We start from the raw sequence: 27911 nt of genomic DNA on the forward strand, positions 1-27911 counted from the left end.
TCATGTCATTTTGGCTTTCAATTGGTACCAGTTGAATGACTGAGTAGAGTAGTTTTCAAAATCCCAGGATTCAAAATCTATCACCACTTCTCCAAGGAATACAGGATGTCTGAAAATTCCAGTGTGCCAGACAGATATCTGAAGCTGTCGGGTTTGCAGTTGGGAATATTCAATATTGTACTACAAAGATAAATGGTGTTACTGATTGGTGTGAGATTAACAAATGCCATTTATACAGGTGCAGCATCATTATATAGCACTTTCACAGACTCCTGCAATAAATGACCACTATCTAAATTAGGGTTAAGGATGTTATGACACAATTGATTGGGAGGTGGTCTAATAATCCTTTAATCCTCAACCAAGTTACATCTGATGTCCTTCTTTCTTGAAGAGTGAGGCTGCCCAATCCCAATCAAAGCTGATCCAGAAATGTAATGCTTTTTATTGAACCTCATACATATCAACAATTAGAAGAGCAACTATTTACTCAAATTGTAAAATAATTATGAAACCATTCCAAATGTTGCATATTCTATCATTTAGTAAACCACCTTCTCTTTTAGATAGTGTAGACACTGGAGTATCACAAGATTTCTTCTTCAGCTCCAAAATGCTTAGACACTTTTACCTGTAAAGTGTGACTCAGTAAAATCTTTCTTACAAGTGTTACTCAGTGGGTATAAAGAGAGCATGATAGCATCTTTTAAACGAACAAACATTTCTCCCTAGAAAGGGTAAACTCCCATCTGTATATAAGAATCAATATCCAAGATTCTTGCAAGCCTATACTCAGAAATCCTATTAAATGCAACAAGTCATGTTCCTAAGTACATAATAGGCCATTGGAGTATATGCTTAGATATTTCTTCCTTAAGAATTTTTCCCGGCTGGGCAGTTTTCTCTACTATCAAGCCACAAATATGAGCAAGATCAGCACAGTGGTGACAATTATTCCCACTCTTAGTGGGAATTAGAGTACTAATCTCTGGACATCAACTACTATCATCCTATGTGAAATGCTGCAAAAATCCTACACAATAGCAAACAGATCTCAAAAGGCATACATAGGCTTCAAAAATCCAAATACTCCTCTAGATGGGAGCCCAGAAATTTCCCTTTACTGTTATCTTTTGTTTGTTAGGATTTCACTGCAGATCTAATAATCCTAATACAGTAATACCTGTTTTTTAATCTACACAGTAATTTTATAGAACTTTTTTGAATTATCCCTTTTATTCTGATTGGAGCTGTTTTTATAAACTCATAGGAAGAACTTTCGCTCATAAATTTAAAAAAAACTATACAGTATGTTGTGCTTTTCCTTGACTCTTCACAATATGACCAAGAATTGCTTAGAATACCTTTAATATTTCTTGGAACGTTGGATTCAGTGTGTTCTTTTTGACAGAAGTCTTCCGTTTATTCTGAGGAGATTTATCAGGCAGCAAGTAAGTCTTGACATATCTTTCAATCAAAGATAGAGACAACAATTAACACTTGTGAAAAGAAGTCCGGGAGGAAATAAAGGCATAAATAAAGAGAGCGTGGTTAATTAATGCCTCTGGTGATCAATTGCATGAAGTTTCTTTCTTAGTTTCATAAATGCAGTGTTGATTTTTTTTGTACTTGAAGAGTAAGGAAGGACTTCATAGGCTGCTTTGTAAAGTGTGGATGTTGGCCATGTTTTTTAAAAGAATAACTCAAGTCCCAGACACTAATATATCAGGTATATTTTAAGAACATTTTATTATCTGACCCATCCCCATACATATTTATACATATTTTGATATTTTAGGATTCAAGTTGCATGAGATCCTTTTTCTTAAATGAATACAAATTAAATTCAGTATACTTGTGAACTGAAATTGCCAAGTAATGTCTAGTATACGTTGATCACTGTGATGGAATTCTTCGTTATATCCACTTTTTAAGAGTGAATTAAGTTCAACAATGATAACAGATTGCTTTTTGTAACAAGGCTGTTTTCTTATTCACTTTTAAATTCTGTTTTGGTCTTTCTTAATTTTTTCCTGATGACTCATAATTAGTCAGTCTAGAATCTGTGTTCTTCAATCTAATCAATCCATCCATCAATTCTGAGAAACAAACTTAGTAATTACTTCATGAATTTGAAGAGCATTAAATCAACAAAACAGATACCATAGTTATCTTTAGGGTTTAGACAACACACACAAATTTTAGACATCATGAAACCGCCCTAGAGCTATCTGGGTTTGAACTTGTAGCTAGGTTTTATATTATGTGACAGGCTGGATGCACTCAAGCGCCTTCCCTTAATATTATCATCTAGCAACATTTGACCCAGGGAGCACACTTTTTCCATTGTTGCCCCTGGCCTGTGGAACATTCATTCCCCAGAAATCTGGCAGGCCTCCATTCTTTTAACCTTCTTGGGAGGCCTTGAAGAGCTGGGTCTTCCTGCAAACATTGGGGAACAATGAGATTGCAGCCCAGCAAGGCAGAATGCTGATGGTTAAAAAGTGGTGCCCTGGGAATGCTTTAATGTTTTAGTGCTTTGTGAGCTGCACAGAGTTGTGATTTATAATATGGGGACCTATCTCTTTGAAATATATACCATACTTTTCGGAGTATAAGACTCACTCCCCCCCCAATTGTGCGTCTTATACATCGAATGTTGCCAAAGCCCCACACACCCGCTGGCCCCCATCCTTCAGTCGTTTTCAGCCTCCACGTGCCATGTTTTCGGCCACTGCACCCTCCATTTTAGACCTGTTCCAGGCTGCGGGGATCACCACAGCACATTGCCACCAATCGCTGCCTCCATGCGTCACGTTTTCGGCCTCCGTGCATTGCATTTTTGGCCAGTTCCAGGCGCCAAGGATCGGCAGTGGCGGCAATGCCCACTGCCTGGAACTGGCCGAAAATGCAATGCACGGAGGCCAAAATCAGGGCGTGCGGATGCCGAAAACCCGATGCACGGAGGCCAAAAACACGATGCGTGGAGGTGGCAATCGGCGGTGATGTGCTCTGGCGATCCCGGCAGCCTGGAATGGGTCTAAAACAGAGTGTGCGAAGGCCAAAAACATTGATGCACGGAGGCCAAAAATGTGACATGTGGAGGCGGCGATGGGCTGTGGCGATCCCCGCAGCTTGGAACAGCTGATTGGCAGTATTCCGGGAGGCCAATCCAACCTCCAATCAGCTGCTTGTGCTGAATCAGGCTGCGATAACATGCTGAAGCTGACCAGGCTGTTTGCTGTTTGCTGCAAGGACACTAGCCGATCGATGCTGGTAGGCAGGGGCAGCATTTTTTTTGTTTTCCTCCCGAAAAACTAATGTGCGTCTTATACGCCGGAGTGTCTTATACTATGAAAAATACAGTATGTAGTAAAGTATATTTTATTATACTTTTGCTACTAAGTTTGTAAATATGTGCTTCCAAATAGTGTTGACTCCTTTAGTGATTGCCTGGACAAATCCCTGCAGTTTTCTTGGCAAAATTTCAGAAGCAGTTTGTCCTTGCCTGCTTCCTGGGGCTGAGAGAGATTGACTGGCCCAAAGTCACCCAACTGGCTTTGTGCCTAAAGGCAGGACTATGGTCATGGTCATGGTCATGGTCTCCTGGTTTCTAGCTTTATGGTTTAGCCACTACTCCAAATTGGCTCTTGCTGCTATGAATGAAGTATTGTTATGACTCCTGACTCAACCCCTGTGAATGAAAAATTGGCCCTCTGATCTTACGCAACACTCACATTTGCTACAGCTCAAAATCCATGGGCTGAAAATAAGGAAGCATGATGGAGAATTGAGCCTACTCAATGTATAACAAAGGTGGGAGGGAAACAAGCTTATCAGTGTGTTCTTTCTAAAGCAAGGAAAACAAAACACCTGTCAGTTGCGAAGGGCATCAAAGAAGTGACACATTTAGCCATTTTTTTCAACATCACTAATGCAGCTGTCAAGTGGCCGGGATATCCGGAGATTCAAGCAGTTCAAATGAGTAGAAAGATTATTCTCTACAAGAATTTGGCCAACTAACAGTTAAGGGAAATGTGTGGGAGATAAGAGAGCCATTCAAGTTGGGCTGAATTTAGAAGGGCAGGGATTTGTGATTTATGACACATTTGACCCCTCCCTCAGGCTCAATCTGGTCACCTCCTACATCTGCTTCCTTATGGGCTGTTCTTCATGATCATGTTAAAGTGCATTTCATCTATCCTTGAGTTTGCAGAAATATTTGCCGGCATAATTAGTATTGTTCCATGAATTAAACCAAGCTTTCATTTGTCTTAGCAATAAATGCCCTGAGTGGTCCAGTCGTTAAAGCTTTATTGCAGAACAATTTAATGGCAGAGATTTTCCCCGGGGGCGGGGGGGAACGGGGGGGGTTCACACCCATCCAAAATCATCACACTCCTAAAAGTGTGGCAAAGCCAGTTTGGAGGAATATGGTTGGTGCTTGGAAGAGAGGCGTCAGCCACCTTTCCAGCTGGTTGCATGAGTGATAGGTCTCCAGTTCAGAGAGACTTGGAGTATTTTTAGGTGTGGGTCAACTGGGCTTCTGGAAAGACTAAGGGAAAAGAGGGGGGAAAGGAATGGGGTTTGTTGTTTTGTGAAAAATCATCACCTCTACTATTTGCAGATCAGAGGGCTTTGAAATGCTTTTAACAAGAAGCCCAAGTCCTATATTAGTTTAAAAACTTGATTTAGAGGAGAATAAAAGCCAAGTGGAAGAAAGCAAAGCAAACCTATTACTAATCTTATTAATGATTTTGTTTTTTAGGTTGAAAAATGCTATACCATCCACGTACTCACAGATGTATGTGTAGATGTTTGTTTGTAATGGTGGTGATATCAAAATAATGAAATGAGCATTGTGGCATCACATACCTCATAAGAGACAAAGTTTGCATCATGATATACATTTCATCACATAGCTCTCCCCTCCCCTCCCTGGGGATGCATCTTCACAAATAATACTGCTTTAGAATTAAAATACATCTTAGATTTTTAAAAAAGTAAATCAAAAGAAACTTACGGATTGCATTTCTTTTTTTCTTCCTTTCCGTAGGCCAAATTCTTGCAGGCACTGATGCATACTTCCAAAATGCCAAATTTGAAATTGTATCTAATGGCAAATTCTATTTCACCGCAGACATCAGCTTTTGTAAAGTCAACAGCCCCACTGCAGACGCTGGTAATGCTGCATAAACTACCCTGTATAAAGGCAGTGAATTAAGACAATACAAAAGGGGGTCAAGTACATTAAACCTTTCGAGGTTTAATTTAGAATCCTAAAGTCTAGACTGACTAGATGGCATAAAGGGTTAGAATAAGGTTTCTCAATCTTGGCAACTTCCAGATGTGTGGATGTCGATGTGTAGAATTTCCCAGCCAGCATACTGGCTGGTGAATTCTAGGAATTGATGTTCATACATCTTATGATGGCTGGGAAATTCTGTGAGTTGAAGACCACACATCTTAAAGTAACCAAGTTGTGATGGAATGTACACTTGCAGGAGCAGTGGGGGAGGCTTTTGGCAACACAGAGCCTTCCCAGAAAGAGGCCCAGACGAAGAGACTATGCAGTCCCGAGATGAGGATGAGATTAGGGGTTAGGGGTAGAGATGAGGAAGAGGTTAGGGGTAGCCTCGCCCTAAAATTGTTCAAGATATACGGTATCTAGTAGGTCAGAAAGACATAGCTTTCATTTGGCAAGATTCTGTCAATTATGTATAAGTAAATAAAGGATTGGATTCAGTTGGATCTCACTATCTGGGCTTGGGCCTAACATCAAGGTTGAAAAACACTGAGTTAGAAGGGGATTTTTTGCATCTCTTTACTGCCATTTATTACTTGTCCAATCCAAATTAGAATAAAGCTTAATATCTGAAGAAGAAAGATAAGATTTCCCACACAACTCATCTGAAGTGGTATTCTGCTCTGCTATCCAAAAATTTTTAAAGGCCCATTATAAAGAGATAAATAAATATTTAACTTTATATCATTATTTCTTTCTCTGAAATAGATGTTTTCTGAAGTTGTACATATTCTTGAGAATTATTTGGTATTTCTTTGTGAAGATAGTTAATACTGCCAAGCATTAAAAACCTATATTTTCTGTGCATAGTAATAGAAACAGGACAAACAGGATCACTACTTACACGTTTTTTATCTCCACAAATTAAGCCATCATTTGTAACTGTGGAGCATATGACTTCTTCACTTGATGCTTTTATGCAAGCAATTCTACTGTCATCTTGTTCTCCATTGATACTTGAAGATTTCTTTGTTTAAAAAAAAAAAGGAGGGACAATAATATAAATGCTACTTGTCTTCATAAAATCAACACATAGGGGCTTCTGAGATGCTGAATGATGCAGTCAGTGATTAAATTGGAATGATTCAATAATGTGAGCCCGTTGGTAATTATAACAATGCACAGCAAAGTGAAGAGTTTAAAAAGGAGGCCAGCTACTCCATTCACTGCCATAATTGGCAATGGATTGCAAGTGAATTATTGGAGGTTAATGGAGACATTGTAGATCTGGAAACTCCATGTGAATGTTTCCCATTCCCATCTATAATTGGGGAGGAGAATAAATAAACTATGGTTTCCAAAGTATACACTAATGTGATTACAGCTATTATATACTGTAAACCTCCATACTTTGCATAATTTGTTCAGTTCACAGAACTTGTTGCCTTTTCTCATCAAATCTGATCATGATTCAAGTACAGAATACCCAACATTCCATTAATATATTGCATAGTTAATATCGTTCAACAGTATCGTACCCTCGTTGAAATATCAATAGCTGTATCAGATAGGCTTCTCCTATCCTTCACTGGATCGTTATCTGGCCCATAATTTGCTGTGAGAAGGTATTTCTCATTGGCCACATCATTCTGTGATTTTGAGATTTCTAGAGGGGAAAAAAGTCAGAGAATTAAAAAAGTCAATTCAGTATGTTCATAATTGTAAGTCTAAAATTTATAATTGTTATAATATTTGCAAGGCTGAGCTGGCAGCATTTGAAGTATATTCTTGTTTGCATTTTATGAAACTAAAACAGCCCTGTTAAAATATATCAATTATATAATACTATAGCTTAGATTAGAGAGCAGGTTTGGTGTAGTGGTTAAGGCATCAGGGTAGAAGCTGGAGACTGGGAATTCTAGTCCCACCTTAGCCACAAAGCTAGCTGAGTGACCTTGGATCAGTCATCTTTCCAAATGATCTTGGATCAAGAGATAAAGCTCCTATAACAGAAAAATGGATATATTCGAACAAACTTTTTTTTTGCCCATGGAAAAGTCTCTCATGGAATCTCAGTTCTTGTAGAAGCTTAGTGCTTCATAGAAGACATATTGAAAAACCCTGCTTTAGAGGTATCCCAGGGTTAATGGGATTATACTTTAATTTGGAAAACAGGCCCACAACACAGTCTACAATATCCATATAATAATTTTTTTAAAAAAACTACATCCAGTCAGCTCCTCCTAGGAAGTACAGCCTATAAGTAGGTCTAAATTAGAGTAACAGTTTCAGTAGGTATCTAGCCCAGCAGTACAGGATCAATTTTTATTCTATTACATCCTGTCTTGAAACATAAGTCTACTGTTATCACAATATCTATAGCACAGTTTCAAGGGAGTAGTATGAATTCAAAGGAGTGGCTCCTAGTTAGTTTATTGGAAATTTCTCTCAGGCAGTTGTGTATACTGTAGAACTGCAGTTTACATTGGCACAGAATGGAGACTGAGTTACAAATGGAGAAGCTGAGAGCAAGAATATAAAAAACACTTCATGGGTTGCTGTTTATTTTCTCTTGTGTAGCTCCACATCTGACTTAACAATAAACTTGATGATAAGTAAGGGGGAAATCCTCGTTCCAATTATTTCTCAAATAACCATAGGTGCAAAATATATGTGATTTTTTTATTGCATAAGATGTCTCAAGGATATCAACGCTGTGGAGATAAGATTTGCCCCCACTTTGACACTATTTTGCAAGGCCTGGGTTTTGCCAACGGGTCTGGGGATGCCAGGATGGAGCCCATCAAATGATTCATTTGATTGCTGTCGCCAGGATGTGAGGATGAGGTTATTGGTTTTTGTTGTTGTTTTTATTGGGTTTGTATTGTGGTAAACCACCCGGAGTCACTGAGAGTGAGTTGAGCAGCCATATAAATTTTCAATCAATCAATGTTGCAACACTGGAAAATCTAAGAATATATTGACCATTTTGATTAATTTGTCATAAAGGGCAGAAATTAGGAGTGACTTTAATTTGTATCAGCTTGATAAGATTATGCAGAACTCTTTAAAATGATGTAAGAATAATTCTTCAAAAACATCTCATATTTTTGGAGCATGGTAAATAATACAGTCCCACAAGCTGTAACTACAATCAGAAGTGGCATAACTAAGAAATCTCATTAACCTCACTAGAACTTACTAATACACATTGTTAATGAATGATGAAACACTTTAATCCAGTGTCACGGCGGAGATGGTTTCAGCAGGTTCTGACCAGCTCTGGAGAACTGGTAGTGGAAATTTTTAGTAGTTCAGAGAACCGGTAAATACCATCTCTGACTGGCCCCACCCCCATCTATTCTCTGCTTCCCGAGTCCCAGCTGATCAGGAAGAAATGGGGATTTTGCAGTAACCTTCCCCTGGAGTGGGGAGGGAATGGAGATTTTACAGTATCCTTCCTCTGGAGTGGGGAGGGAATGGAGATTTTACAGTATTCTTCCCCTGCCACGCCCACCAAGCCACACTCACAGAAGCGGTAGTAAAAAATTTTGAAACCCACCACTGTGTCATGGCCACCTTAGATTCTGCCTCAGAAGGGAATTGTCAGATGAGAAGTTATTATTTTGAAGAATGGCATTGGGGATGAGAAGCCTTATCGTAAACTACAATACTTGAAGTTCCAATCCAGATTCTAAGATTCAGTCAGATGCACCTTTGATACTGGTTGGGAATCTCTTTCTTTAACTCCCCAAAAGCCAAAAAGATAAATAATAAAATACAGTACTATTCTTCTAGCTACCAAATGACCAGACCTATCCTTTTAATACAACATCTTATTTCAGAATAGTAAAGACCCTTACTTTTGATATGTGTGGTAAAAGTCAGAAAAAGGTTTTCCATAGACTTGTGGAAACCTGGATTAAATTCCTGAAAGACAAAGAGACAAGAAGAAATAAATAGAATGGAGCTACCTTCTCAAGGTTTCCTGGATTATATAACCTCTTTGAAACTGTCAAGGAAGCACAGGTGCAAACTTGCAAACAGAGCTATAATTCCTGTGTCAAAGCATTTAAGAGATGATACATGTTTATATTTGTTATTATTATATTTTTAGACTACCTTTTAAATATTTTGGCCAACTCAAGGTGATAAATTTATTTAATACTCCTTCCTCCTCCTATTTTTCATACAATAATCCTGTGAGGTAAATTGGTTTGAAAGACAGCAAATGGCCCAAAGTCACCCAGCCAGCTTTTATGCCAAAAAGCAAATGCTGTCTGGTCCTTTGCAATTTAAAAGATCACAGTGTTTACCATAGTAATTTTATAAATCAACCAACATCCCAGTCTGGATTGCAAAAAAACAAATAACCACTACATTTTTGTCACTTTGCTGCCATCTAATGATCATCTGGATTTTTGCAACTCAGATCTGGTAACTGATTATTATAATTATTTTATATTTCATTTTTGAAAATACTTAAATAGGAAATATGATTCAATGTAAGAGTTCTAAAGCAATAAATTCTATCACAGTACATACCATCGGCTTTCTAGTTTTCTTTACTTCAATCACATTCTTACGTTCCTTGAAAAAATTAATCACTATTCTCTTCATTAAAATTTTTAAACCCATTTTAACTCAAATGAAATATTTAGCCACTTTCAAAATGAGGCACTTATTTTTATTTGGCATGCAAGGCTTAAAACAGGAATCAAAACTCCCCAATTACAACAAAAGGCAAAATTTACCCAACACAAATAATAAGTAATCAATCATGATAACTGACATGACTCAAGGTTAGCTCATGGGAATTTCAAATATTGCTCCCTGCCTTATATTCAGAAAACAAAAACTGGTTGCAGAGTATGTACTGTTAACTAATCTTGGGAAATTGAAGAGAAGTAATGCAGACTAAATAACTTTGCCATCCTCATTTAACTAAATTAAATTTATCACGAAGATGAGACAGATGAATAAATCATGAATATTTCTATTTTGCAATAGGAAAGACTATACTGTAATATCCCCGAGTGTTGCAGAGGAAGCTCAGACTAAACAAAAGGCAACCAAAATTAATTCCTTTCCAAATTAAGGAAGAAATTGCTACAGAAAATGACTACAGCATGGTTATTGTTCCAGACAAGAAGAAATGTAAACAAATGTCTACAGTATTGAAATGAAATGAAGGGCGAGCCGAACATCGAATAGGAACTCACTAGCGGACAAGAAAATAGTTTCTATATTACAGCTGTATTCAATGTTGTATTTCAGGTGTATTCCAAGTGATAGTGGACCTCTATCTGCTACTGCAGCCTCCTTCTCAGATACATTTACTTTCTTCACCTGATCATGGTTAACATTGGAAGTATGGCAGAAAAATGAACAGCATGAAGAGAGAGGGCACTCCTATCTATTTTTGTTCTTTAAATCTAGTCTCTTCCCTATTTCATACTTAATAGTTAATAAATGGATGATTATACAAATCAGTGGTGGATTGCTCCCGGTTCGGTCCGGTTCTATAGAACTGGTAGTAAAACTGGAGGGAGGCTCCACCCACCCACCATGACGTCATCATGGTGATCTTCGCATGCGCAGAAGCCCGGTCCCGTTGCGAACCGGTAGTAAAGGTAAGTAGAACCCACCCCTGATAAAATTAATAGCTATGTCTACTACATTAGGCTGGAAAAAAAATTAAACGTGCATAGAAATCAGTTTCTGGAGACTACCAGACAAAAAGACATATAAGATAAAAGAAAACACATTAAGTATAAAATCAATGATAGCTGAAAGCTTTCCGAGTAAAACAGAAATGCAGAGTGATACATTACCAATGCACTCGTTCTATTGATGGAGTCAGCAAAAGGTGGAGGAGTTGGAGGAATCACCGATACCTTGCTAAGAGTTTTAAGGAAAAAAGAACATAAACAAAGCAATTGGCAAATATATCTGCTACATTTCCAGAATTGTCTCCTTCACATTTCATTATTTATCCCCAATTTTAGAATTCAGGAATTTCCAACGTATTCCACCCAATATTCCATCCCCATGGTCACATGATCAAAATTTGGACACTTGGCAACTGGTTCACGTTTACGATAGTTGCAGTGTTCATGTGATCCCCTTTTATGACCTTCAGACAAGCAAAGTTAATAAGGAAGCCAGATTCACCTAACAACCATGTTACTAACTTAACAACTGCAGTGATTCACTTAACAATTGTGGCAAGAAAGGTTATAAAATGAGATAAAACTCATTTAACAACTGCCTTGCTTAACAATGGAATTTTGGGGCTTCGTTATGGTCATAAATTGAAGACTACCTATACAAAATACACTGCTTTCTCTTCATTGTGCATGTATGATATTTTGTATTATTAACATTAACAACTAACTTCAGAAACCAAGTATCAAGCTATTAAATACATTAAAATCTCCATCTGAAACTTAAAAGACTGCAAAGGATTGTGAAGATCTTCTTAGGAAGAACTAAGAAAATGAAATAAAGGTAAAATTTAGGAGATAAATCTTCTCAGCCTACAGTTACTTCCTAGTTCAAACAAAGAGCAAGAACTACTTCTTGATATGAGAAATAAGCTAAGATTGACCTAAGATTTATAGGAACCTGGAACCTCACTTTGGAATAAGTTCATCTGTCCATCTGTCCAAATGTTTATCTATTCATGGGTGGATAAACATTTCTTCTCACAGCTTCCCATAATGTGACTATACTTGAGTACAACATATCTTGATCATTCAGAATTAAGACCCATAAGAAATGCTTAAAATTCTGCCCTGTGTAAACCTAGACTCACGATAAGTAATATATATAGCCTACAAAGAATATTTAAAGATTCGGGGGGGGGGGGAGGTGTTTGTCACTTAGATCATATCTGTGATTGAAACATGGAATTAGAATGTCTATGGAGATTCTCAGTCATCCAGGTCATGGTTGTCCCAAAGGTGCTTTTTTAAGAGGCAACTGGACTTTCGGGGGGGGGGGGGTTGAAGACGTTTTGTTTCTCATCCAAGAAGCTTCTTCAGCTCAGAGCCTCTTGAAAAAGCACCTTTGGGACATGGAATTAGGGCATTTGTCACTTAGATCATGTCTGTGATTGAAACATTAGGACAATGTATGAAATGCCACAAAAATCTCATTTTAAACGTGCTTGTTTTATGTGTGTAAAATATGACATTACATTTCAATGGTAACATTTGCATTTCAATTCATATTAAAATGACTCTTAAATAACTGTAGGAAAGGATATCAGGATTGAAACTAAATATTTGATTGAATAGTTTGCTGACTCCCCAATTTCCCTTCAACATTCAAGAGCTAATACTATTTGTGGTCTGTCAGTTGCATTCCTTGGTTAGCCTTGGTATTTATTTTTAAGCTTTTTAACCTTTAACTTTTTCAGTGGAACCAAAACAAAACTTTACAACTTAATCCCTTTTACCAACTTTGTAAGAACAGCTTACAGTATCAGGGTCAAGGGCCACAGTGTTAAAGAGACGTCCCTTTACCCTTCCCCTACCACCAATGTTCTTGGGGTTGTGGCTATAGCAAAAGCCATAATTACAGAGCCACACCGAGGTACTTGGCTAGACTGCAACACTGAGATAAAAGGTAGTGTTTTTGATGGTTTGAAAGGTAACACAAGGAAAACAAACAATTTCCCCAGGTAAATATTTGGACATGGAGATTTCATGAATCACTTTGCCAAAGACGACTTATATTTTAAGCCTTTCTAAAGTTGGACTTACAAATTCCAAGAATTGCAAGTCTTATATATCTGAATGAGGCCAAGTTGTGAAATGCTGCTATGGCTGAAGTTGCACAAGTTCTGTATCTAAAAAGAGTCCATGGCAACAAAATGTGTACTCTATCAACACTCGCTACCAGTAAAAGCTTAAACAGGCTTCTTGCACGGGATAATACGCACTTAGTACTGCATCAAACGTCTGTAGGACACGTCAACCTTCTTGTCCTTACCTTAATTTCTGATAAGATTTCAAGAGTTTTGCACCAGCAGTTTCATATCTACCTATCAAGAAAGAAAAGAACCCAAGGTCACTGATAGCAATAAACTTGTACTTGCATGCCAATTTTTTTAAAAAATCAGATGTATCAACCATTTTTATTACTTGACATTGCCAATATGAAAATGTGTGTGATTCCTGTTTTTGTTCAATCCTGTGTTATAATGGACTATGGAGACCTCAACTCCATAGTGACTGCCGTGGCCAGGGGGGATTTCTATCAGGTTCGCCTGGTCCACCAGTTACGTCCCTTTCTGGATCGGGACTCCCTACGCACGGTCACTCATGCCCTTGTCACTTCCCGCCTGGACTATTGTAATGCTCTCTACATGGGGCTCCCCCTGAAGAGCACTCGGAGGCTCCAACTAGTCCAGAATGCGGCCACGCAGGTGGTTATGGGAACGTCATGGCGCTCCCATGTAACACCTCTCCTGCGCGAGCTGCACTGGCTTCCGGTGGTCCTTCGGGTGCGATTCAAGGTATTGGTTACCACCTTTAGAGCGCTCCATGGCTTAGGACCCGGATATTTACAAGACCGCCTGCTGCTACCAATAGCCTCCCACCGGCCAACATGCTCCCACAGAGAGGGGCTCCTCCGGGTGCCGTCGGCCAAGCAATGTCGGCTGGCGACCCCCAGGGGGAGAGCCTTCTCCGTGGGGGCTCCTGCCCTTTGGAACGAATTGCTCCCCGAGATGCGGAGGATTCCCGACTTGTGCACCTTCCGCTGGGCCCTCAAGACGCTCTTATTTCAACAAGCTGGGCTGGCCTAATTTTTTAAATTTTATTCTTCTTAAATTATTTAAATTGAGTTGTTTATTTTAATTATGGGCCAAACTATTTAATATTTTTAGACTGTTTTTAAATTTTATATTTGTGGGTTTTATGCTGGCTGTACACTGCCCTGAGTCCCTTCGGGAGAAGGGCGGTATATAAATTAATTAAATAAATAAATAAATAAATAATAAACTACATTAAAAAAATTAAAAAGAAGTAAATATCAAAAATGCAAGACCACAAAATGAAAAGAAGCAACTTTCCTATGTAACACCATTTAAATGTCGTACAACTTTTCAGTACAAATAGTCCTGGAAAAATCTCACTGATTATAAAACTACAGAGAGGCAGTCAAGTAAAACACAATCAACCCATGTGATTCAATCCATCACATGTTGAAAATGATGAATGGTGTGCAGCAATAAAAGCATTGATTATTAACAATTACATTTGGAATGTGTTCTTATATCTGTCCACAAAGAAAATCATTCTGTCTCAGGTAAATCATTAACAATATAGAAAATAATTTTTTGGCATAATCAACTAAGCGGACAATAAAAATTATTTTCTCACACTGGCTAATCACTTGATCTTTCATATCAAGTGTGCCAATAAAACAGGGAAGTGTGTGTATGCTATTCAGAAGTCTTCTGGCAGTAGCCTTGCTACTCCAGATTCATTAATCTATTATATACAGAGAGAGCTTCTATATAAATCAACCTAAACTGTAATACCACAGCTAGGGTCATAAAACACAGCAACTGGACATTGAAGAGTGAAGGGAGAAAAAACTCAAGTTTTGGTGTTCCTAAGAAAAATAGCTACTGGCAGAAAAGATCCCACCAGAACTGATCAGTTTGATCAGTAGTTAAATCACCAGAAATGGCTTCTTCAAATTTACTTCACAAACTAAACAGCCGCCAAATTCAGAGTCTTAGCTTTAAATAATGAAATGATCCTATTCACACACCTACAAAGTTGAGGAAAAGATTTTTGTGAAAGGAAGTAGAATCAGCATTTCAAAGGCTAAATGCAGGAGCTTTTTAAAAATACTTAGATTAATTGTTAACCAAGCCAGACTGCAAATAAAGGATGATGTTGATGATTTCTTCTCTTCTGAAAAACACTGCCCTGATAATTTAGGGTCAATTCAGGCTTTATCCCAAAGCCTAAGAATTGTCCAAATATCATCATAATATATGTGTGTGTGGTTCTTGTTTTTTTGTAAAGGAGGTCAAATAAGTTCAACTTTATCAGCTGTTTTTACAATTCAATTGTTATAGTTCCTAATGTTCCAATAATTATGAGGAAAAATGTTGCTGGTTTAGTCCAGTGTCTCTGTAATTCAATTGTTCAGTCCAAATATTAAACAATCCTTTCCAGTTCCTTTTAAGCTACTCTAGTGTTATTTAATACTGTCACTTTTATAAGTAAACGTTATAGAGCTTTTCTTCAGCTATTGTGGTGGCCAGCATTTTATGCTCTAGATTTCTGTTCATCTGAATTTGAAAAGCCGATAGAATTTTTAAGTAGGCATTGTAAAGCATTAACTGCATCAAACCTGCTCTTCTTCTACCATAATGATAATATCATCATAGCTCTGATGAGTTACTGTACTTAAGAAGGAATAAAGAATATTTTATTTGTATTATTTATTTATATAGTTTATTAAATTAAGAAGAGGTTCTTGTTGTGACAGAGTGATAGAGAACATGGCCAACTAGTATGAAGATGTTAGATTAAATGCCAGATAACTGATCATTTGAAAAGTTGGAATAGTCGATAATTGATTTAATGAAGCAATAATTTGGCTTTCATAAAATAATTTCATAATTTCATTTTGGGCTTTGGAAGTCAAGAGGTTGTCATCAGAAGCAAAGAGCAATGGGCCATTTTCAATCATTTGATTTTGGATTTTGGAATGTTCCTGACTGGGCCATGAATACCTAGAGCTTCTATCCATTTGTTGAATGGGTCCTTTTATTAAAGCTTTTTCTTTTTACTTCTGCTTTTATCAAATTTCCATGTTGCTGATGGGGTTAGCATTAGTTGCTGGACTGAATTTATTTTCTTATATTTGTCATGGTTAGTCATGTTGCATATTGTATGTCAGTTGAAACGCAGCCTGGAAACAGGGGCGAAATGCTCCCGGTTCGGACCGGATTGCTCGATCAGGTAGCGATGGTGGCGGGTGGTTCAGAGAACCGGTAGCAAAAATCCCTGCCCCCCCCATGCCCAGCTGAGCTGCACAATCATCAGAGGCTTTTTTCTTTTTACTTTTAAAAGCATTTTTTCTACAACCTCTTCAGCAGAAGAGGTTGTAGAAAAAATGCTTTTAAAAGCCTCTGACGATCCCAGCTGAGTTGCCTGATCGTCAAAGGCTTTTAAAAGCATTTTTTTCTGCAACCTCTTAAGGTTGTACAAAAAATGCTTTTAAAAGTAAAAAAAAAAAAAGTTGGCCACGTCCACCCAGTCACATTACCCCCACCACCACCAAGCCACGCCCACAGAACCAGTAGTAACAAATTTTACATTTCACCACTGCCTGGAAATCTCTTCTAAAAAGATCATTTTGCTTATTTATTTATGCCTGTCAGATAGGTAACTTGTTTTTCAAATAATGTTTTTGAACTATGTGAGAAATACCACACTAATGCCACAAAGCATTACAACAGATAAAAATGCATTTGTGTTGAAGTTTTAAAATTAATTTATTATTAAGCAGTAAATGAAAGTGTAGATGATTAGTTTTCTATGAAAACATGGAACTGATCTATTGTCCTATTTTCTGCAGTACCTTATTCTTAACACTGTGCCAGGTATATCAGGAGTTTATTGGCCTTCTATAGTTATAAATACTATAAACTGAACCCAAGGGCAATTAACAGATAATAATTATTGGTATTATGATTAATACTTAGCAGTCCGTTAAATTATTTTGGCTTCAAGAGAGTTATAATTAAGGTTTAATTCTTTATATACCTGCAGCCAACCATATTGAAGTCAGTTGATTTCAATGGGGCATAAGCACAATCATGGCTGGTAGGTTAATTCTGGACCATCTTTTACATTTATACAGTTTCTCGTTATTGTTCCAAAGTTTAGGTATTTTTTTTATCAAGAGATATTATTTCCCATTCATTTTTCTTCATTTTTCAAGACTGAGAAATCAATTTGGGTCTATAAGACTATTTGAGTTTGTTTGAATTCTAATTCTGAGTAATATCCAAGATGAGTAAAATCCAACATTTACAACTGAATTTTCCTTTCCTGTCCATCACACCCCATTGTGCTTCCATCCCAATCTACTGCAGGACATCCCCATACCTGCAAAGCAGATTTTGAAAGCGCAAATGTAAGGAAGAAAACTTCTTTGTTCATTCTGCTAATATGACATTGCTATATCTGGATCGTAAAGATGCAAACAGATGAACACAAAAGAAAGAGTTATTTATTGGTTCTGTATTTCACGTATACTGTAGATAGGGTAGTTCTATGCTAAGGAAAGCCCTTTCTCTAACAGGACAAGTTAATATTACACTGCATTTTGGAACTGGATTAGTATGAACTCTTAGTAATTTAGCATGTTTTTTCCTAAATTTTACCATATTAATGATTATATTACATTCAACTGCATTTAAAACTGAATAATTTCTTTGGCATTATTATAAAGTACCAAAAGAGGGCGCTGTTTGAATTCATAAAATAACACCTCATTTGTAAATTCAATAATCAACAATTTGCATTGAAAACTGCTAGAAGTCCAATATTTTTCTAGGAAAACAAGGAATTATATGAGTCACCTTGCATATTTAGATAGTTATTAAAGTCAACATCCTTGTTCTTATCAAAGAAGAAATCATTGTTCTTGATTACCAAATTTCTCAATTCAAAAATTCAGTTTTCTCCATTTTAAGCCGTCAATTCTAGGAAATGTTATCCTCCCCAAATTGATTCCATTTTAAGTTTATAGAATTTGATACTGCATAATTTCTAGTCAGTTGACCCGGGAGTGTCCTGTACATCTTGAGGTGGAAAAAAGATTGATAAAAAGAAAGCTACCAACTAGACCAATGTTCTAGAAGACAACTTTTGACATATACATAACTAGATTTTCCTGTGGTTTTTCCCATTACATCCCACCCCAACCCAAAGTCTAGCAAGAGCTGTTGAAGAGATTGGAAGAAGCAAACCTGATGCATTCAAGAATCATCAAGGTGGGACAATGACATCAAGAGCGTGACATTATGTCAAAATGGGAAGAGGTACCGTTACAAATAAAAATAATACTGATTTCTTTGAGGTGGGGGGGGGTTACTTTAAGTATATACATAGATTTAGATTTGTTTTTATCTTATTCGTATAAACACTGTTTAACATATACATTTGAAATGTAATTAAAATTCACTTATAGATTTTCTATTATTTTTAAAAAAAATAATTGCAATATTACTTTACTTTCATAATTTCTTCTTTTCTTTTTTAAAAATAATCTTTATTTACATTTCAGTTGAAAAGAAAAGACAACACAACATAAAGTGACACACAAAAAACAATACAATAATAAACATATGTACTTCCATATAGTACCTTAATGAACAAATATTCGGTACTATAACTCTAAATTATATTCCGGAAAAGACAGAACAGCTTATAGACCTTAATACATCAATTAGGTCTATCCGACCTCACTTATCCTATATAATATAAATTTCTCATTAAATACCATTCCTCATATAATGTGGGTTATAGTTTCCTCTTTTCTAACCATTTATAGAATTTGTTCCAAGCTAAACCTACTTGTGTTTGCTCTCTATCCTGTAATTTTTTAGTTAGCATATCTGCTTCCGCACATTCTAATTTTTTTTATATAATAGCCTCCTCTGTTGGGATATTTTGATTTTTCCAGAGTTGAGCATACGTCAGTCTCGCCGCTGTAATGATATGTAGTGCCAAATACCATAAATCCCTTTTTATATTTTCCGGCTTAGCACTGAGCAGGCATGTCTCTGGTCGCCAATCGATTTTTAACATTAAGATCTCATTGAGCCATTCTTTTATTTTCCCCCAAAATATCATTGCTTTTGGACACATCCACCACTGGTGGTAATAGGTGCCATGTTCCCATCCGCATTTCCAACAATCCGCCGACTGCCCAGAGAACATTTTAGCTAGCCTATCAGGAGGCAGGTGCCACCTGTATATCATTTTATAGATATTTTCTTTATAGGCCGTGGATACTACTAATTTCATATTATCCCACCAAATCTCTTGCCATTTATCTAAGTGTATTGGATACCCAAAATTTTTCCCCCAAGCGATGATGGAATCTTTGACTATTTCCTCACCTATCTCTATTTTCATAAGCAATTTATAAGTTTTTGAAATATGATTTCTTCTTTTCCTTGCCCCATCTTATGTTTAAATTGCATTCTCTTTCTTCTCTTTGCTATCATTTAAAAAAAACATACACTAAAAACATAGGCAACAACCCTCCATCACCTTCTGGGTCTCAACAGCAGCAATGCCTTTGAATAAATTCCACTTTTTTGCAACTAGAACAAAACTCAATTTGGCCTCTATCTTCCAGTGTTTTTGCAAGAGAAATGCTCTGAATTAATTGGGTAGATGGGGAAAAGATTAGAAAGCCAACTAAGCACTGACACTTGGTATAGGCAGCTTTGGCAAGAGTGTATATAGAAATTTCCACCTAAGAAAATTCTCATGATAGCTTTTTTTTTTTAAAGGAAGGTGTATGATGGCCCATGAGGAAAAGAAACCCACATCCGTATTTAAGCAGAACATGGGCCAACCACACTGGCTAAGATATTGTGCAAGCCAGGGGCAGGTTCCAAATCCCATCGCTACTGGCTCGCTCATGCGCGGGCGCACTTGCACGGCACTTCTGTGCATGCACAGAAGCATCCGGGTGGGTGGGCGGAGCCTCCCGCCATCGCTGCTATCAGTTCACCTGATCCGCTGCAAACCGGTAGCAACCCACCATTGGTGCAAGCCTTCACGTTCTCCACAACTCTTTGTCAGACAAAAGCAAGAAAATTTAAAGTGTAGAGCACAACAGCAATTTGAATCATAAAGCCTGCTGTTTAAAGTCATGTTCCTACTTCTGAAAACACAAAGGATATATATCCCCATTTGTCTCCTATCATGGACAAAGCACATAAGCATCTAGCCTGACAAAGAGCAAAATTAAAGAAGATGTTAAAAACAATACAGAGGAAAAGCAGACGGTAAAGTTACGTGGTGTGCTAAGTTAAAAAAAGATCAATTCATTGTAACATTACTGTAGGAGATGACCAGGCTGAGCCTGACGTCAGGGTCAAACGCATCATCAATTTGGAGTCTCTATGCCTCCATAAAAGATCTAAGTCCAGCCCCCCTTTAAGTCCCTTAACTCTTACCTGGCACCAATTTGCCTGGACCATTGGTAGATTAGATTCTTGTGTATATGTAGCATGAATTAAACTTGTAGTACTTTTGAACTCTATTTTGGTTCCTGATTTCTTGCATCTGACACTATTTAGGAACTGGAGAGATTTGAACTCTCAGCACATTTTTTTTTTAAAAAAAAGACCCCCTGGTATGAAGGCTCTATTTTTCTGCCCATGAACCAACAAGGTTATCATTACAAATGAAAGCAAATATCCATGTCCCAGGATAATGTTGCAGGATCTAATCTGGGTCGGTCACCAGGACCGGAGGTTTAGTCTTCCAAGTTTTTAGACTTGTGCTGGAGCCCATCCTCGGAGAACTTTTCTCTACCAGAATATGTGCTTTGGGCTATTATATATCTAGTATTTATTGGTGCCTGGTTGTGTATAGCTTTTTAGTTTTTGATTGGGGTGTTGATGACTGGCTATTAATTATGACTTAATAGCCAGCCATCAATATCCCAATCAACAACTAAAAAACTACACACAACAAGGCACCACATAAATAGTATGCATAAAATAGCCCAAAGCACACATTCTGGAGAGAGAGAAATTCCCTGAGGATGGGCTCCAGCACGAATGTCTGAAAGCTCAGAAGACTAAAACTCTGGTCCTGGTGACTGATCCAGATTGGATCCTGCAAGGTTATCATTGTTGTTCTGTGTTTTGGAAAATACTGTGCCCTACTGCCCAGGGTAGAATTTGCCACCAGAGAAAGGTCCACCCTGATAAGAAAATCCCTCAGCAAATGTCTTGCACTAGATCAGGGGTGTCAAACTTGCGGGCCAGATGCATCACCCCTACCCGGTTTAATGAAGGGGGGGAAGTCCCAATATGTCATGTGATGACACCGTGATGACGCAAGTTTGACACCCCTGCACTAGATGAAAGCAGTGTGAGAATAACTCTACAAGAATGTGCTTTCTATGAAGGAGGCCGTCATTACTTCCTTGGCACATCACTGAGTCACTTTTTGCTTTTTCTACTGCAGAAAGTCAATGGGAAATTGACCTCCTGGTATAATAGAGCAGCAAATAAACAAGTTCCTTCATTTTAACAACACATCATTTCTTTGTTTTATTTCTGCCCCACCATCTTTCTAAGAGGTACAGATGGCACATATTCTAACCTCACCGCAGCAACTCATGAGCTAGATTTGCCTGGAAGAGGGTGACTGGCCAAAAGTCATTCAGGGAGACTTGTGGCTGAACAGGGATTCTAATCTGGGTCTCCCCAATCCAGTGACAGCACCTTCACCAGTAGACAATGCTGGCTTTCTTCAGTTTATCTCTACTTTCACTTCTGCTGCTTCTCTGTTACAAAAACAGTGAATATTTCCATATTTCCATAAGGAATGGTTTTGATTTTCATTAAATGTTTCTTCTGAGTTCATTCTAACACTCCCATTACTGAATTATAGCTTCTCATTTAAAAATAAGTTATTAATATCATTCCTATCTTGCTCAGGTAATTTTCCCCCTATGTCCAAAGCTCTCTGTGACACAGTTTTAAGAAGCACTGCTTACTGATCTTATAAAAATGAACTCCAACCTCCCAATGACTTCCCTGAATCTGTCATAATATCATATTGTTGTTGTAGTTCTAATATTTCTATCTATATGCAGAAATTTGCTGGAAATAATGGTGATGCGATTAATGGACATAAAGAGGCCATATCTTAATGCAAAGAAGGACAACCAAGTGCCTACCTGTAATTGTACTAAAATCATTGAATTCAGCACAAAAAATGAACTAACCTAAGCAGTTGAGTGTTATTATCTATGACAAATGCATATATTTATGCATATAAGGCAGGGTGAACTTAAATAATTCAATACAATTGCTACTATTATAGCTCAATGACTATAGCCCTATGATAGCCCTATGACTATTATTAAGTGTTGTACCTTGTGATTCTTGAAGAATGTATCTTTTCTTTTATGTACACTGAGACCATATTGTTGTGGCCTGTCAGCGGCCTGTGCTGCTAGTAGCTGATTCCAACAGCGAGGAGCCTGGTGTGGTGCTGCGCCAGCAGCCTGTGCAGCTGATACTTGAGTCAGACAATGAGGAGGCTGGAGAAGATGTGGTGCCACAGGCGGGGATTCAGCCAGGGCCTTCAGAACCTCCAGAAGCTCCCTTAAGTTAAGAGGACGAAGAGGAGGAGTGTCTTCTCGATGCACGGGCGCGCGGAGCTGCCAAAAGGTAGGAGTGGCTCCTCAGAAGGAGGTCTCCTCGAGAGTAAGGCTTGGGGCTAATTGGCCACTCCCTTAGCCTATTTAAGGAGGAACGCCGACTGAAGCAATTTGCAGGGAACAACTTCGTTCACATACCTTCGTGTCTTGTCTTGCTTATCTTATCAGCTTCCTGCAAATTGCTCTGGGCATTCTGCCAACCACAGTAAGCTTTCAGTATTATTCTTTGAATTCTTGGCGGCTGTTAATGCAGTTAATTAACAGCCGTTGTTGTAAAAAACTGGTTTATTTAGTAAACTAAGGTTTGAACGGACTTTGTGTATGCTGCGTTCTTTGGGGTCCGTAGTTGGGGCAGAACACATATGCACCAAGACAAATTCCTTGTGTGTCCAATCACACTTGGCCAATAAAGAATTCTATTCTATTCTATTCTATTCTATTCTATTCTATTCTATTCTATTCTATTCTATTCTATTCTATTCTATTCTATTCTCAATAAAATTGCATTTTGAAATCTCAACACTTATAAATTTGCATTCTTGAAGACTGTTTCTGCTAAGATAAAGCATGAATTAGAAGGAGAAACTTATCAAACTTATCAACTTATCTGGCATATGACTTAATGCTTCTGTTTTTATTAGGTACCTTCAGTTGGGAATTTCTTTGCTCGCTCCTCAAAGAACCATTCACCTGTTTTTACTTTAATATCCCTGCAAAAAATAAAAATAAAAATAAGTGTTTATTTGAATTTTAGACATGCCTTTTTTAAGGAGCAATAAATGGACTAGCTATAAAAAGTCAAATCAATTCCATCATGGTGATCAAAAGCCGTGGAACATCAACTCTTTTATAATCAGAGTTATGTATTCTGTGATTTTGCACTAGCATACCAAACCCCTTTCTTTTCAAATCCTACGCTAATTCATAATGAGACCACCTATAGCTGCAGTTTATTTTTGAAACTCCATTCAGACACCGTATTCGGCTACAAGCTCTACAACTATTTTATTAATAAAAAAAACAAAATTAGTTTTTCCTGAAAGTCAGCTCATACATATACCCATTTCAACCCTTTTTTCTTCCCTCCTCAGGAACTATTTTTTCCAATTCTTCTTCTGAAACCATAGACTTATTGTTTCTCAAGCCCTTCTGCCATTTTCAGCAGCTGGCTGTTCAGAAACTCCTATAAATTTGATTCCCAAGATAAGGGTTCCCATTGTTAAATATATACAGGTGGCACTCAACTTATGACCACAGTTGAGCCCAAAATTTATATTGCTAAGTGAGAAATTTGTTAAGTGAGTTTTGCCCCATTTTAAGACTTTTCTTGCCACATTTGTTAAGTGAATCACTACAGTCCTTAAATTAGTAACATGGCTAAGTGAATCTGGTTTCTCTGTTGACTTTGTCAGGTCGCAAAAGGGGAGCACATGACCCTGGGACACTACAACCGTCATAAGAGCCGAGGTGGCGCAGTGGTTAGAGTGCAGTACTGCAGCTACTTCAGCTGACTGCTAATTCAGCAGATCAGCGGATCAAATCTCACCAGCTCCTTAGTATACTGTCTTTGGTGCAAGCCGCCCAGAGTCCTCGGAGAGTGGGCGGCATAGAAATATGAATAATAAAATAATAATAATAATAATAATAATAATAATAATAATAATAATAATAAAATGTGAGTCAGTTGTCAAGCATCCAAATGTAAATCACTTGACCATGGGGATGCTGCAATGGTCCTAAGTGTGAGAAATGGTCATAAGTCAGCTTTTCAGTTCCATTGTAACTTCAAACGGTCACTAAATGAACTGTTGTAAATCAAGGACTTCCTGTACTTAGTTTGATGTGTTTTCATATCAGAAAACTACTAAAGAATAACCAGCAATTTGAGTATTAAACTAAGGTGGATTCTTACTCAGAAGCATAGCAGGCAGTGCATTTCCACAGAAAGGCATTTATAGTAATGCGACATTGAGAGCATATATGATGGCTGCATCCTTTGCACACTGCTCCTCTATCGATCAGGATTCCAAACGACTTCTGACAACGGGCACATGACCGTTTCTGAGATCCATAGTTGGCATTTTTTGTTCCTTTACGCCAAAGTTGCTGCAGTTGGATTTTCAGTTTGCTGTAGTTGGCCAGAAAGAAATAAGAATATTCACATATTTGCCAGATGGGACATGTACCAACACTACAAATTCTAAATATTATTAAGCTTTAGCTGTGAAATGTGATACTCTGAGTTCCATGGAAAGGAACTCTTCTACTAAACCTCCAATGTCAAAGGTCAAATACCCTGGGAAATTACCCCCAGAATATTTAATGGCCCATTCTTGAACAAAGTTTTGGAGAAGATGATAGCATCCTAATTCCAAGCAATTTTGGATTATTCTGAGGAGTTGGATATATTTTAATTTGATTCTTACATGCTCAGGGCACAAGAACCAGGAAGGATGTCAACCTACAAATTCTCATGAAAAATGGAATATTGTGCTGCATGGCTTGAATGATCTGAATGACTTGATATTAAGCAGACTCCAATTTGTCCTGACTAGTAATCTGGCAATCTGACCCTGTACCTAGATTATTTCTATATTTTTCAATGGCTTTCACATATGGGGCACTGCAAAATTCTGTTCTATTTTATAACCCCTCTTACATCCCTAAATAAAGGAGATAGAGCAAAGGATCTGGAGATTTGGGTTCCAAAGGATCTCAAAAAGGGCATTCCTAATGTAGAACCCTAAACCTACCAAAATGATTAAGGCCAAACAGCTCTAGCAGTTTTGTCAGTTTAAAGGCAAAACTGTAGAGTATCTAACACTTCGAAGTACTCAAGATCTCTATTTGTTTTGTTTAGTTGCTAAATTGTGACCGACTCTTCACAATCCCATATATCATGGCATGCTAGGCTTCCTGTCTTCCACTGTCTCCCAAAGTTTGCTCAAATTCATGTTAATTGCATCAATGACACTATCTAACAATGTCACCCCTTAAAACTACTAAACCCTCCTTCTAAACTTGGCCCTGATCACCCCTCCCATTTTTGCAACGTGATCCTAATGTAAAGGCTAGGTACCATTCTTGAGCAAGTCAAGAATGCACACCTCTGAGCCTCATCAATGCAGAGACAAGTTCTAGCTTGCATTTTCATCTATTGATTATAGATAAATCATGAAACATTCTCTAAAAAGTGATGAGGGCGTTCTCAGTGAGCGCACCGACCCTTTGGAATGCCTTACCCACCGAGCTCCGAATGGCTCCTGACCTCCGCTCCTTCCGCAAGGACCTAAAGATGTGGCTTTTTAAACAACTCATCTGATCTGCGGGGTGTTTTTAGTTGGTTTTAATATGGGTTTTTAATTGTGGGATTTTAATTATGCTAAATTAATTATATTTTTTTATTGTTCTTCGGTTTTTAACCTTTTGTGAGCTGCCCCGAGTCCTTCGGGAGAAGGGCAGCATATAAATTTAACCAAATAAATAAATAAAAAGTGTTTTGAGGAGGGAGAATTAATTAAAGCTTTAATTGGTGGGAAAGCTGATAAATCTGAATGAACCCATTTACTCTGTTCTAAATGGGCTCATCTGAAAGATCAGTTAGGAGTTTTCCATAATTTGGGGCTGATATTTTTTTATTTTTTTATTTTATTTATTTGTCGAGTACGTATTAGATAATATATATAAGTATAAGCATGAATTGAATACATAAAATGAATACAATTAAAGAGAACATTAGGACAGGGACGGTAGGCACACTGGTGCTCTTATGCACATCCCTTACAGATCTCTTAGGAATGGGATGAGGTCAACAGTAGCCAGTCTAAGGTTAAAATTTGGGGGGCTTGGAGATGAAACCACAGAGTCAGGTAGTGCATTTCAGGCATTGTAATAAATTGTAAAAAATTGTAGTAAACCAAACCAACCATGAAGAACTTTCTGCAAGCACATAAAATTGCACAAGCATTAAGATCTATCTTACTACTAGTATGAATTATAGAACATCATTATTGGTATCCTATTATTTGTTCAACTTTGCCTTTAAGAATATGCTTGTCCAGTACAGTATCAATCCATCCTTATTTAAGGAGGCTTATGAATTTAATGAATTTTAAGAAAGTGACTGGTTTTGAATATGGAATTCTGTTTTCATGTTTAAAGATTGAGGGCTAATTATTATAGTTGCTTTACTGAATGTGTGCTTTCTTAATATTTAAATTTCTGATACTGTAAACTGTTTTGGAATATTATCTTGAAAATCAGCATGGAAGCATCAAAAGCCTTATTTTTTTTCCCAAAATTCTTAATTGCCAAGCTGACTCCACTGACAATGAATGATGGCACTTCCACACAGCCACCAGTTTCACTCCCTAAGCCACAAAAATACTTTGAGCTTGGTCTGCGAATATCTCTGCTTCTGCCTGTTTGAAATGTTGAGAAGCCACACAAACTACTGTCCCACTTCAAACTGCTGCAGAGCCTGGAATCAACAATCCACATAAAAGGGGAAGAAAAAGAACCAGTTATCTAGAGAGTGGCAGATCGACTGCTTCTGACTTTAGAGAAGAGGAAATGGACAAAACCAGAAACCAGTTTTACTCTGATGGTTTTATCTGAGTTACTTAAAACTTCTTAAGTCATCAGCTAGCATTTTCATGATATAAGAGTTGGAAACAAGTGGAATTCAGTCCTCAACTCAGGATAGTAATGGAGCCAGCAATGATAGTCATAAGTTATGACTGACATAAAATAAGTTGGGCACTTGACTGACCTGTTTTTACTATTTTTTCTGCAGCAGTTGCTAAACACATCACCATGTTCGTTAAATTAATCCATGAAACCACTTAGGTTTCTTCCTACAAATTATTTCATTTAAAATTTCAACACTAGAGGGTGTTTTTGTGCTATCGTACCACAGAAGCATTCAGGATAACTCAAAAGCTTGGACAATAAACATACATTTTTGCATGCCATTTTGTTTGGTCCTCAAAAGATACTGTGTTATATATATATTTTGAACAGTAGATTAGCTTACACAGCTCAGAAAACAACAGCAGCCTGCATTTCCAAATAAGAACATACCTACCTTACTCTTTGTTCCTCCAGTTTTCTCAACATCTCGTCACGGCAAAGGACATTTAGAACAATGTTTTGCTCCAGTTCCTTAAGTAAGTTAAGGTTAAATTCTTGAGACATCTTCTCT

The 27911-nt window shown here is 37.6% G+C and overlaps 1 protein-coding gene across 1 annotated transcript; it reads right to left on the bottom strand.

The window, feature by feature from the left end:
• SYTL3 (synaptotagmin like 3) lies at positions 1–27904 on the bottom strand. Its single transcript, XM_070951580.1, has 11 exons — positions 27795–27904; positions 24621–24836; positions 23354–23418; positions 13244–13295; positions 11080–11146; positions 9109–9175; positions 6784–6911; positions 6150–6272; positions 5024–5202; positions 1365–1467; positions 1–180 (listed from the first exon to the last, which is right to left on the bottom strand). Exons 1-11 carry the CDS (start codon positions 27902–27904, stop codon positions 1–3), a joined length of 1290 nt encoding a protein of 429 aa, XP_070807681.1.
• Positions 27905–27911: the final 7 nt, after the last annotated feature.

The sequence above is a fragment of the Pituophis catenifer genome, unplaced genomic scaffold, assembly GCF_029215685.1.
Source record: "Pituophis catenifer annectens isolate HBS135680 unplaced genomic scaffold, rPitCat1.0.hap2 SCAF_1, whole genome shotgun sequence".
In the NCBI taxonomy this organism is placed as follows: domain Eukaryota; kingdom Metazoa; phylum Chordata; class Lepidosauria; order Squamata; family Colubridae; genus Pituophis; species Pituophis catenifer.